General features: G+C 44.8%; 1 protein-coding gene across 7 annotated transcripts in view; it reads right to left on the bottom strand.

Moving 5' to 3' along the window:
* The window catches only part of FBXO15 (F-box protein 15), a 108,191-nt gene that overhangs the window by 16,627 nt on the left and 77,490 nt on the right, over window positions 1-14,074 (bottom strand). Inside the window, exon 10 of one of the 7 annotated variants that reach the window (XM_042909951.1) lies at window positions 5,914-6,054. The exons of 5 other annotated variants lie outside the window; for them this stretch is intronic. In XM_042909951.1, the coding sequence (XP_042765885.1) occupies window positions 6,001-6,054 (54 nt within the window). In that variant the 3' untranslated portion in view covers window positions 5,914-6,000. Of the gene's footprint in view, window positions 1-5,913; window positions 6,055-7,133; window positions 7,216-14,074 lie in introns of those variants that run through there. One more of the 7 variants, XM_042909954.1, reaches the window with a different exon arrangement.

Genomic DNA, 14,074 nt, shown 5'->3' on the forward strand with positions numbered 1-14,074 from the left:
TGTCATTCTCTTCATTATTTGAGCCTGAAATTACAGAGCTGACATCCCTTTAGTGACAAAAGCACTTTTAACAACCAAAACATCTTAGATATGGCTTGTAAGTCTCTTTTGATTGGAACCCTGTTGAATGCAGCTGCAATATTTCTGAGTTAAGCTATGTTCATATGTTCTCATTCTGGCTGGAACATTTCAGTCTCTGTTGTTTTGATTGCAATATTGTCCGGCAGGCTGGGTTATGATTAATTCACGTTATTAAGATGACTAACACCCTTTCAGATGGCAGTTGAAAATCCACAGCAAGAACAGCCTTGAAAGTGATTCGACTGCAGATTTAAGGGGAGGGGAGGTTTTTCCTTCCATAGTTCAACAGTAGTTAAGCAGGATGGACTTAACCACCTGTAAGCCAGTGTGGTTTCTCGAGGACCCTGTGAGTGGCCAGAAAGATGAGTCATAATTGCTGTGTTCCCAGGCGGAGAATGATGAATGCCCAGACACAATCAGTCACTGCTGAGATAAGCATACTGGAGTCCCAGGTGGGAGTCAGAGGTGGGACTTTTGTAGAAATACATCGGAGATGCCTGTGTAGCCCATCTCTTCTAAAATACTATCTGCATTCTGTGCTAGGGGGTGGCTCTAGGAGATACCCAGCATTGTGCCAGAGTGGGCACTTGACCTAGGGTAGACCAACAGGATTTTACTTCTACCTGAAGAGTTTGAATTGAAAGTTAAAAACAATCCACCCGCACTGGATTGTGCCAGGCATTGACCACGCAAGCTCACACACAGTTGTGGACATGCCTCACACTCAATAGCCACTTGTTTATTGATGTCAGGAGGGGGCAAGAGTTAAAGCCCATAGGGAAACCAGTCCAAAGCAGGTGCACACGAGAAATGAACTTCTGGGGGAACGAATGCACAGGACATGTTCCAACACCCCCAAGGCTCCCACAACTGGGAGCTACAAGACTCTGCTCTACCATTACGAGAGACCCTCACCTACCCCAAAACCAGGACGATCACTGGGAAACCCCAAGTACCAAAGCCAAAGGCCACCACTGCCCATCCCACAACCAGCACAGGGAATGCTGAGGAACACAGGGGACAGGGGGAGGAAGACTCTCTACCATGACCCTAAAATGACCCTCACAAGCCCTTCTGGCAGCTTAGGGTATAACTGAACTAAGACCTGAATTGAAAATAATTTTTTAAAATTGGATGTTCTTTCACTGTCTTAAAATATAATTCTTTCTTCCAATTGCTTATTCTACCTAATGCAAAAATACAAAACTGGAATCAGAAACACGTGGGCTCAACTCCTGGCCTTATTACTTCCTGTCCATGTATGATGGGAAATTATTTAATCTCCCTGAATGTCTGTTTCCTTCTTTGAAAAAATAGAGATGATTTGGGTGCCTGGAGGGCTCAGTCAGTTAAGTGTCTGACTTTGGCTCAGGTCATGATCTCACAGTCTATGGGTTCGAGCCCTACATCAGGCTCTGTGCCTGGAGCCTGCCTCGGATTCTATGTCTCCCTCTTTCTCTGCCCCTCCCTCACTCATGCTGTGTCTGTCTCTCTCTGTCTCCCTCTCTCTCTGTCTCTTTCAAAAATAAATAAACATTAAAATATATATATTTTTTTAAAAATAGAGATGACAGTAATATCCATCAACTATTTCTATGGTACCTCCTTTATAAAGCCTTCTCTAATTGCCCAAGATGGAATTAGTTTGAATGGAACTTGGATTATATCTCTATAATAACAATGGACATTGTGATAGCTAATTTTATGTGTCAACTGGACCTAGCCATGAGGTGAAAAGACACTTGGTTAAACATAATTCTGGTTATGTCTGTAAAGGTGAGATGAGATGAATATTTAAATCAATACAGTGAGTAAAGCAGATTGCCCTTCCCAGGTGGGTGGGCCTCGTCCAATCAGTTGAAGGTCTGAAAAGAACAAAAAGACGGATTCTCCTTGGAGTAAAAGGAAGCTCCTCCTGCCTGAATGCCTTCAAACTGGGACACTGGTATTTTCCTGCCTTCAGACTCAAACTGAAGCATCAGCTATCCCTGCATCTCAAGCCTGTTGGACTCAGACTAGAAGTACATCATCAGCTCTCCTGGGTCTCCAGCTTGCTGACTGCAGATCTTGGGATATCTCAGCCTCCATAATCATGTAAGTCGATTCCTTACAATAAATCTCTTTCTATATATATGCACATCTTATTGGTTCTGTCTCTCTGGAGAGCCCTAGCTAACACAGACGTATTGCGTTATAATTCTCTGAGTGTATTGGTTTTCTTCACCACAACATAAGACCTAAAGTTGCAAGAACTACCTCAAATGCATCTTTGTAAGCACAACACAGTACATCAGGCAGAGAGTAAGTGCTCAATAAACGTTGAGTGAATGAATGTCTGCCTTTCAGATTGGCTTTTGTGGGTGTTGGGAGGCATAAAAATAAAACGTGTGAGTACTTGACAATCGTGCAACTCTATACAGAAATTAAATATTTCTCCATATTCGTGCCCAAACCCAATCTTACTGGAGAAAATCAAGTCAAACTGGGACTTAAGTGTTTCTAACCTGTTTTCCATTAACATTAACCTATTTTTGATTAACTCTAAATGTAAGCAAGGGTTCCTGGCCCTGAGGGTAAATGATGTAGATTCTAGTAGGGGTGGGGCAAACTTTAAACACGTAAATGCATAAACAGGCAAGGTGATCGCCAGTAGTGATGGGAACTGGGAAGAAAACCAAGCAGGGTCATCTTGGAGCAGGGACTATATTAAATAGCACCACCTTCCCCACTAGGAGACCTCCCCACTTGTGTGTTTTTCCAGTATATCCTTGGCTCATTTTCAGTCTCTCCCATCTCAGGAAGGAGCTTTAAACAAACTCTGAAGTCACTCAAATTTATTTTCTTAAAACAGAATTTTGATCACATCCTCCTGCTTAACGAGCGCTGTTGTTCTCCCATTTCCTACAAAGCAATGTCCAAATGACTTACCAGTGTCCAAGGTCTCTGCAGTTTGTTCTCAGCTCACGCACACCCTCCCATCCTCTTAATCCATGGATGTGCCTGCCCACTGTCCATTTCTGGGGCACCCCTGCCTTCATTCACTCCATCCCCCAGAAAAGTCCCCTCTTAACTCGCTCTGACCTTCCTGTGGGCACAGATTCATCCATTACACGGATAATGGGTTGTGACACCTGTTCTCTGCTTAATAAATATTAGTTCCTTAGGGCACCTGGGTAGCTCAGTCGATTAAGCATTTGACTCTTGATTTGGGCTCAGGTCACAATCTCATGGTTCATGGGTGCAAGCCCAGCATCAGGTTCTGCACTGACAGCACACAGCCTGCTTGGGATTCTCTCTCTCCCTCTCTCTGCCCCTCCCTCCAACTCAAAATACATAAACTTAAAATAAATTCATTCATTCATTCATTTTAGTTCCTTCCTTCCCAGCTAGAGGAAAATGCTCCCCCAAGTCTTATAGTACCTGGTCCAAAACTCCCATAGGACACTCCTCTGGCACTACGTGGTATTTTTTTACGAACATGTCACATCTTCCATCTGGATGATTATTTCCTCAGGAGAACACATTGTTTCATTCAACTACATTTTTCCTATAGTCCAGTAGAAAACAGCATTAGATAAATGTTTGCCAAGAGGGTGAATTTGGTGAGTGAACAAATGGCCCAGCAAGGAAAGAAGGAAGAAGCTCAAATTCTTCATATTTTCTCCTTCAAAGAGTAATGTCATACTCAGAGTAAGTCTCCTATAGATACGTTCATCTTTCCTTATGGACTTAAGCAGTCACCACAGAAGTTCGGAAAGTGAGAATAATTTCTTTTTGCCAAGAGTGACTATTTTGGCGACAATTCAGAAAATTATGTGCTGGGTGTAAGTACGAGCCATTTCCAACAATTAAAAAATAAGTAATGTTTAAGTTTTCTTTTACAGAAAATTCTAAGTTTTTGAGTCTGGTGATCCTACTACACAATTATCATGATGACACTTCATGGCAATAAGACACCCACGGCCCTTACAGCAGCGTCAGGTTTGACCAGCCTGTTGGAACACGTAGCCCAGTGGACTGTCAATGTGGTTGGGAGGCTGTCATAGGCCATCCAGCCCCACGGGAGCAACCAGATGGCTGCGGCCACACGAGGAACCCTCAGCAAGACCAGACTGCTGAGCCCTCTGACTGTTGTCCCCCAGAATCACAAGCAAGCAAAGCAGCTGTTGTAAGGCACAAACTTTGGGGCATCTTGTCACGTAGCATGAGATAACTGATGTGCTGTCTATCACTAGGGGAATAAATAAGAAATATGTGGGAAAATAGATACTGTGGATCATGACACTCTAGTTAAAAGCAACAAGCTAAGTATATATTCAGCAGTATGAATGGATGGCAAAAAAAAAAAAAAAAGAAGTGGAGAGGAAAAGAAGAAAAAGAGTGAGATTTACAGATCAACATCATGTAGGGAAATTAAAAATACTAGGGGCACCTGGGTGGCTCAGTCGGTTGAGCGTCCGACTTTGACTCATGTCATGATCTCATGGCTCGTGAGTCTGAGCCCTGCGTCAGGATCTGTGCTGACAGCTCAGAGCCTGGAGTCTCATCAGATTCTGTGTCTCCCTCTCTGCCCCTACCCCACTCGCTCTCTCTCTCAAAAATAAACATTTTTAAATTAAAAAAAAATAATAAAAATCGGTGGTGCCTGAGTGACTCAGTCGGTTAAGATCTGACTCCTGATTTTGGCTCAGGTCATGGTCTCACGGTTCATGGGATCCAGCCCCACATGGGGCTCTGTGCTGACAGTGCAGAGCCTGCTTGGGATTCTCTCTCTCCCTCCCTCTCTGCCCTCCCCCTCATGCTCTCTTTCAAAAAAATAAATAAATAAACATTTTAAAAAATTGTCATTCTCAAAAGTAAAAGCAAAAAATTAACTTCCTGCTTTGTGTATGTTATGTACCCTCTTCAGGGACGCCCGCCTGTTCTAAGTTACCTCCCTGTCACCATGTCACTTCCCTGCTCCAAGGTCTCACAGGCAGCCCCTGAGGCCGAAATCCTTAGAAGGACACACCCAGCCCTCCACCACCGGGCCCAGGGCAGACAGCCGGCTGCCAGCCATGTGGCTAAGAAGGCTGAACCATTCGCCTTCTCTCTGCACAGGTAAGAAGCCTTCACATGATCACTTGCCATGGAGCATTTCCATGCGTCACTCTTGAATCCTTCAAACAATATCCCCAGTTGACCCACTAGAGAGATGAGTCTCAGAGCTTAAGTAACTTGGTCCAGGTCGCACATTTAGGAAATGGTGGAGGAGAAAGTGAAGCCACTGGCCCCTTTCAGAAGCTGTGGCTTTAAGTTCCTCTGGGCCATTGTGCTCTACGGTTCCTCTCATGGCTGTCCTTCCCCACCCTCCCTGTCCCCCCCGCCACCCACAGACCCTCAGCCCGGTGACATTCTGACAGGCTTGCTCCTGACTGCAGCCCCTGACCTCCCTTTCCTTAGAGCATTTACTTTAGAGGACGTGTCATTGTAAATCCTTCATCCACCCCTCCGAGATGTCAATCTTCTCCCAGCTGCTTGCCAGTTGTACGGTTCCAGGAATGTCTTTCTTGAAGACCTGGGAGCCAGCCCTTTGGTATGTGACCACCAAGGAGACGGGCCCTGGTCTCCAGTGTCTGGGGGGAAGCCAGGCACCTCCCTTCCATCTGGTTCCCCTTTATATTTCTCCTCCCCTGTTTCCAGCCCACTGGCATTCAGCACAGCGCCCGGCCCTCAGAAAGCGTTGGCTGAAATGACCCAATAAATGAAGAAAACACATCTTTAAATGACAACATTTTAAATCAGAAAGAATGCAAAGGAAGAGAAAAGCGTGTATTTTATGTATATTTCACCAGCAGCTTCCAAACTTTAGGATAAGGTTTCTGTCAGCTTCTCAAGCCTATGTTACCCAAATGTCCCCAGTTCTGCTCACCGTTTGCATTAGCCCATGTTGCTGCTAAGTCCTGATGCACAGACACAATTCATTGTGATAAGCTGCCCGGTGAAACACACAGAATAACTGTATTAGTTGGACATTTATTATGGACCAGGTTCCTCCCATCCCATTTAATACAGCAATCCTGTGAAGAATCCACTGTTGTTATAAGATGACATCTTACAAGTGACAAAAGTGAGACTCATTTAAATCATATACACCAGGCTCCTCAGTTAAGGTGCGGAAGAGCAGTGATGCCAAAATCAATGCTTTGGCCCTTCTACCAGCCTGCCTCCGAGCCGAAGGTCACGTACAGGGAAAACCACACTTGAAAGACTACTGGTGATTTCTCCCAAACGTGATGAATACTCTCCAACTTTAAAAAGGATCTCATGGGGCGCCTGGGTGGCTCAGTCGGTTAAGCGTCCGACTTCGGCTCAGGTCATGATCTCACGGTCCGTGGGTTCGAGCCCCGCGTCGGGCTCTGTGCTGACAGCTCAGAGCCTGGAGCCTGTTTCAGATTCTGTGTCTCCCTCTTTCTCTGACCCTCCCTGTTCATGCTCTCTCTCTGTCTCAAAAATAAATAAATGTTAAAAAAAATAAATAAATAAAAATAAAAAGGATCTCATCTCTATCACAATTTCTTCTCCAGTCTTTCCTACTCATATCATTACATCAAGACCTCAAAATGAACAGTTAACTCAAAAAAATAATAAAAAAATTTTTTTCTAAAAACTCAGGGAGAAAATGTTTGGTGAGAAAACTGAACAACCCTTTGGATTTTATCGTGCTGTCTTTTCTCTCTCTCTTTTTTAAGTTTATTTATTTTGAGACAGAGAGAGAGAGCATGAGCAGTGGAGGAACAGAGAGAGGGGGAGACAGAGAATCCCAAGCAGGCTCTGCACTGTTTGCATGGAGCCCGATGCAGGGCTTGAACTCATGAACCATGAGATCATGACCTGAGCTGAAATCAAGAGTTGGATGCCTAACCAACTGAGTCACCCAGGCACCCCTGTCTTTTCCCTTATTTATCTCCTTCTGTTCTCCAAAGGTGTCCGTGTGTTTTCTATTACACGCACACGTACGTACATACACGTGTACACACACCTTCACATACACACAAGCGCAGCACACAGACCTATCCTTCCTACTTGTCTTCCTTTTTTCTCTTTTCCTTCATCAGCCCAGTAGACGTCTCCATATTTTCACTTCCTTGTCTCCTAAGAAGAAACAAGAAGCTCACTGCATCAAACAATGACAGACCGCTCCAAACACCCCCATACAAACAGCAGTCATAAAATATATTTTAAGAAATGTAGTCTCATGAAAACATGCCTCCTAAAATTCTCAGGGTGCTAATTACAGAGCTCGGCTGAACCAGACAGTTGCGTGATTCAGTCACATCGACGCAGCGTTGTCCTCAGTGTCCCTGGAACCTGGGGGCACAAAGGGATCACCGTTTCCTCCTGCACCTGAGGGCACCTGAACACATCACACAACACAGCACCTAGAAGTCCCGCACATATAACAAAAACACAACGCCATCAGCTTCTGTTTTAATATAAGCGACAGAGCCAAAGTCAAAGTGCAAAGGTGCCCCCCTCCACTCTCCCACCACAGAAACACACACAACTCATCCGAACATGAAGCCCAAACACTGGGTAGTCAGCAGGTCACACACACAAGTCTTTGTTTCCCACTTTAGCTCACTTTTAGGCCTCACATCCATTCAGATTTCCTACGCTCCCTGGGGAAGAGAATGAACAGAGAGCAGGCACCTCCCCGAGGCAACCTCCCACGTGACGGAGGTGACAGCGACCCACTACTGAGCAGCAGGCGGTATGTCCATTTGGCAGATGACACACAGGGAATGGGAGAAGCGAAGGATGTGGCTCAGATCGCATCCTGGTAACTGGCAAGGTTGTGATTTGAATCTGAATTTGTTGAACTCCAAAGCGCTTGCTTGCACTTTCCACTTCAGCCTCCTAATTTTGCGGGTTTATAAAGCGCAGCTTCTCTAAGAAATTCAGGTTTTTAGAGTGACTTATTTCAGGGCGCCTGGGGGGCTCAGTTGGTTGAGTGTCCAACTGTTGCTCTCAGCTCAGGTCATCTCACAGTTCATGAGTTCAAGCCGCACATTCTTGATTCGGATTCTTTCTCCCTCTCTCTCTGCCTTTCCCCCCTCTTGTCAAAGTAAATAATGAAACAAAAAAAAATTATAATGAAGTGACTTATTTCAATATATCCAACAGACGTCGCTAAAATGTGAAGGCCAGAAGGCTGGGTAAAGACGGTTTCCTCTGATGTCTACAGCTCCTCATTTTGGACCCTAAGTTAGAATCTTTCCCTTAGCAGATCTTACTCTGCCCCAGCTTCCAGTGGACCTCTGTCCATGCCTGGCCCCAGTGGAAACCCCTTCTTATCCTCATGCCCGCCATCTTGTAGGTCTTGGCAACCAAAAGCAAATGATGGCGATTCTCCCTTTCGTACGGCTCCTAATAAAATACGTGATCAAAATGAGAAGGCCAAAACCTTTTATTTATAAAATGTTTTTATCTTTAAAGCACCTGCCTATTACAGACATAATTGTAGGGTTCTCTCCAGGCTCTTTAGGGCCTTCTGATTGACACTGAGCAAAACATGGTCAGAACCAAAAGGACAAGTCAAAGAATAAAATGGGGACGTAGGATAATAAGGCTATAAATGCAAAGCGTCAGACCGTTCTTCACTATCCATGACATCTATTTGCTTTTCAAATATTAAGTAGCAATTATCTCCTTGACCTACATAAAGTACAAGAGTGTGAAAGAACTTGCCAAGCTTGGTAAAACGGGCCGCATATGTTCAGAACTAAAAGCCACTAACATGTCCCTGCACCAAGTCAGACTATGATGGCAGACAAATGATGGATTTTCATTCATTTTTTCATTAAGTAAATTACATTTTTATTGGGTCTTGACTGTGTGCCAGGCACTGTGGTTGATCAGCGTTCTGGGAGGAAAAGAAGCCCAAACATCCTGTGTGCCAACACTCATCAGCATCCCCCTCCATCCAAGAGGACTGAACCGCCCAGCTGTGCCCAGAAACAGATGCAGTGGACACCTCTCTCTGAGTGGCTGAACACCCCGGTGCAGGAATCAGCCTGTGCTGTAACTGCAGCTCTCTCCGTGCACAGGTGACTAAGAGAAGAATCTTCGGAAGCTTTCAAAAGCTAATAGCAGATGTTCTAGTATTTTCACCTAAATTTCCATCTTTCTGCTGCAAGATAGCACAGTCCTCTTTTCAGGCTTCTTTCTGAGAGTCCAAAGTTGATGCTAATGCCCTTGAAGTACATTTCTAACAAGAGAGCAGCAGGAGGTAAGCCACGGTGTAGCGTTCACAACAAGCCCACTTGACTTGCCCATCGCCTAAAACGACTTTGCAAATTGGTACATAGTCCCAATCAGCCCCAAGGTGACTCAAGGGCCATCGTTGTCTTAATGAGATTTTGTAGTTCCTCCTAGTCAAATCTGGAAGCGACAGCAGAGCTCTGATTACGAGAACTAAGGACTCAGCTGTGCATCACCAGTTCCTTGCTCCTAGCAGAGATTACTCCTCATTTTGCATCAGTTCTAAAGCTACACAGAGAAGTTCTCTTCAAATCGAGGAGTCAGGGGACTGAATAAGTGACTTCTAGTGTAGCCTAATGTGTGGTAATCTAATGTACGAAGAAAAAGACATCAGAGCATGTGATGGAAAGGTTTACAATCATGTTGTGCTCGTTGGCCCGATAAATTTGTATCTTAAAACTCAAATCAGAGATACTTCCTCAGTCCAGTTTTTGCCTTGTTTTACCACAGTTGGCTTTCTTGTGTCTCACAGATAATGTGCTTTTTACAAACTAAGTGTCTGTGGCAGTCCCATGTCAGTAAACTCTATTGGTGCCACCTTTCCAACAGCATTTGTTCCCTTGGTGTCACAGTTTGGTCATTCTCACAATATTTCAAATCCATTTGTTATTATTATATTTGTTATGGTGACCTGTGATCAGTGACCGCTGATGTTGCTATTGTAAGTGCTTGGGGGCACCATGAACCACACCCACATAAATGAGAACTTAATAAGTATGGTGTGTGTTCTGACTGTCCCACCAACCGGTCGTTCCCCTGTCTCTCTCTCTCTGTTCAGGCCTCCCTGTTCCCTGAGATGCCACAGTACGGAAATTAGGACAATGAATAACCCTACAATGGCTTCTAAGTGTTCAAGTGAAAGGAAGAGTCAAGCATCTCTCACTTTTTTTTTTAATTTTTTTAACGTTTATTTATTTTTGAGACAGAGAGAGACAGAGCATGAACAGGGGAGGGGCAGAGAGAGAGGGAGACACAGAACCGGAAGCAGGCTCCAGGCTCTGAGCCATCAGCCCAGAGCCTGACGCGGGGCTTGAACTCACAGACCGCGAGATCACAGACCGAAGTCGGACGCTTAACCGACTGAGCCACCCAGGCGCCCCAAGCATCTCTCACTTTAATGTTTGTTTATTTTTTTGAGAGACACAGAGACAGAATGTGAGTGGTTAGGGACAGAGAGAGAGGGAGACACAGAATCTGAAGAGGCTCCAGGCTCTGAGCTGCCAGCACAGAGCCCGACGCGGGGATCGAACTCACGAGCTGTGAGATCATGACCCGAGCCGAAGTCGGACGCTCAACCGACTGAGCCACCCAGGCACCCCACGCATCTCTCACTTTAAATCCAAAGCTAGAAATGACTAAGCTCAGTGAGGAAGGCTGAGACAGGCTGAGACAGGCTGAGACAGGCTGAGACAGGCTGAAAGGTAGGCCTCTTGTGCCAAAAGTAGGAGTTGTGAATGCAAAGGAAAAGTTCTCGAAGGAAATCAAAAGGGTTCCTCCGGCGAACACACTGACGATAAGAAAGCAAAAAGCCCTTACTGCTGACATGGAGAAAGTTTTCGTGGTCTGGATAGAAGATGAAAGCAGCCACGGCAGTCCCGTAAGTCGAAGCCTAATCCGGAGAGAAGCTTTGGCTCCTCACCTCTGTGAAGGCTGAGAGAGGTGAGGAAACTGCAGGAGAACATCTGGAAGCTGGCAGAGGTTGGTTCCTGAGGCCTAAGAAGCCGTCTCCGTAACATTAAAAAGGACAAGGTGAAGCAGCAAGTGTTGACATAGAAGCTTCAGCAAGTTATCCAGAAGATCTGGCTAAGATCACGGATGAAGGTGGCTATGCTAAACAACAGATGTTCAGTGCAGATGAAACAGCCTTCTATCGGAAGAAGACGCCATCCAGGACCTTCCCAGCTAGAGAGGAGAAGTCACTGCTTGGCTTCAAACTTCAAAGGACAGGCTGAGTCTCTTGTCAGGGATCAATGCAGCTATGACTTTAAAGTCAATGCTCATTTACCATTCCAAAATTCCTAGGGCCCCTAAGAATTATGCCAGATCTACTCTGCCTGTGCTCTATAAATAAAACAACAAAGTCTGGATGGTGGCACATCTGTTTACAACATGATTTACTGAATATTTTAAGGCCACTGTTGAGACCTACTGCTCAGAAGAAAAGATTCCTTTCAAAATTTTACTGCTCATTGACCATGTGCCTGGTTACCTAAGAGCTCTGATGGAGATGCACAACGAGATTAATGTCTTCATGCTCACTAACACAACATCCATTCAGTAGCCCATTGATCAAGGAGTGATTTCAACTTTCAAGTCTTTTTATTTAAGGAATACATTTCAGGGAGAGTAGTTAAGATGGTGGAGTAGTAAGGGGACCCTGGGCTTGTCTCAGCCCTCAAACACAGCTAGATGAACGTCAAACCACTTCGAACACCTAGGAAATCGATCCGGGGATGAACAGAACAATGTGCATCATTTCAGGGAGAGAGTATGGCAGTATGCGATGCAGAGAGGTGAGTAAGGGGAAAGGAGAGTTGTGCGGTGCCACAGAGGGGAAGTAACCATTTTTGTGGAGAGGGGAGAGAGGGGGGTAGATTCAGCAGCATGGTCGGATGGCACAAGAAAAGCACTCCTCCTCCAAGTAGCTAGAGAGAAAGAGAGTGTGAAAACACATACAGGGGACTGAACAAGAAAACTGTTCCTCCAAAACCACTGACAGTGGAAAAAGGAGAGGGTTTCAATACTGCCTATTTTTTATGAAGAGCAGATCACAGAGACTGAAGTCTCAGAGGTCAGTGCCTGGCAGTGTTCTGGCGAGGAAGCAGGATGGAGCCCCATGAGGGGACCTTACGGTCTGAGGATCCCCTGGTCACATGAAGAGAAACAGTTCCCCTGTTTGGAGTGCATTTGGTAGAGGCAATATGCCTCCCCAAGGGCAAAGGACTCAGCAGGTGCCATACGGCTGCTCCACTCACTGGTATAGGAAAAAAGATGCCAGCTGAGGACAGCAAACCCTGGCACCAGCTCTGTGTGGTGATTTACCATAAACTCTGAGCTGCTGCCACTGCATAGTCATGCAAACATTTTCTGGACAAACTGCACTGGTCACAGTGCAATGAGACCCTCCCCCAGAAGATCACTGCAGGTCTGAGCCCCAGGAGTCTCTGAAGTGTGGGGTTTTGAAACACAGCTACGCCTGAGATAAAACTCTGGAGGGGGGCAGCCCCCCGGCAGGCAGACAGCTCAGACACTGACCAGGGAAAGGCGGGGAGCTGATGGAAGCCAGGGACACAGAAGGGGTAAATGACCACATGTCTGTGAAGGTGCAAACTTCCTGCTCTGACGACCAGGGAGTGAGGAGAAGCCATTTTTGCCACTAGCCCACCCACACTAAATGACACCAATGAGCTAAGCAGTGCCACCAAGTGGAGAAGAGAGCCATTACACCAAGCCCAGGCTATCTTTCCCTTCCAGGCACATCTCCACTAGGGCAAGTCCACCTGAGAATCAGAGCAGCAGGCTCCACCCCCAGAAGACCAGCACAGATGCTTTCCATATACTTAGCCTATGGATCATAGAGTACTGCAAAGCTTCGGCTCTAGGGGGAAACAGGATCTAGCTTCATTTGGATGTTTTTGGTTTGTTTGTTCATTTTTTTATACTTCTACGTTTGTTGTTGTTGTTGTTGTTGTTGTTTTCCCTTGGATACAGGAAGTACAAATTTTTAATTTCATTTCATTTTTTAAATTTTTATTTTTTTTCTCTTTTTCTCTTTGTCCTTTTTCTATCAAGATTCTCTTAACAAGCAGAGAAAAACACACCAAGGATCTAGCTTCCTATATTTGATTTTTTTTAATTTTCAAAATTTTTATTGTATACTGTTACTTTTTTCTTCCTCCAGAATGACAAGATGAAGCAATTCACCCCAAAAGAAAAAAAAACAGGAATGACGACCAAGGATTTAATCAATACAGATATAAATAAGATGTCTGAAGTAGAATTTAAAACAATTATAAGGATTTTAGCTGGGCTTGAAAAAAGCATAGAAGACATTAGAGAATCCTTCACTACAGAGATAAAAGAGCTAAAATCTAGTCAGGCCAAAATTAAAAATGCTATAACCAAGATGCAAACCTGAATGGATGCCATAACAGTGAGGATGGACAAAGCAGAGGAACAAATTAGTGACACAGAAGATATAATTATGGAAAATAGTGAGTCTGAAAAAGAGGGAAACAAAAGTAATGGGTAACAAGCTAGACTTAGGGAATCCAGCAACTTATTAAGATGGAATAATATTCATATCATAGGAGTACCATAAGATTAAGAGAGAGGAAAAAGGGCAGAAGGTTTATCTGAACAAATTATAGCTGAAAACTTCCCTAATCTGGGGAAGGACACAGGCATCAAAATCCAAAAAGCACAGAGAATTCCCACTGAAGTCAATAAAAGCCAGCTACCACCAAGGCAAATTCACAAAATACACAGACAAGGAAAGAATTCTGAAAGCAGCAAGGGAAAAAAGTCCTTACCCTCCAAGGAAGACAGATCAGGTTCCCAGCGGATATGTCCACAGAAACTTGGCAGTCCAGAAGAGAGTGGCAGGAAATATTCAAAGTGCTGAGTGGGAAGAATATGAAGCCAAGAATATTCTATCCAGCAAGGCAAGAATTCTGAATAGAAAGATAAA

This window comes from Panthera leo, chromosome D3 (genome assembly GCF_018350215.1).
Source record: "Panthera leo isolate Ple1 chromosome D3, P.leo_Ple1_pat1.1, whole genome shotgun sequence".
Taxonomy (NCBI): Eukaryota; Metazoa; Chordata; class Mammalia; order Carnivora; family Felidae; genus Panthera; species Panthera leo.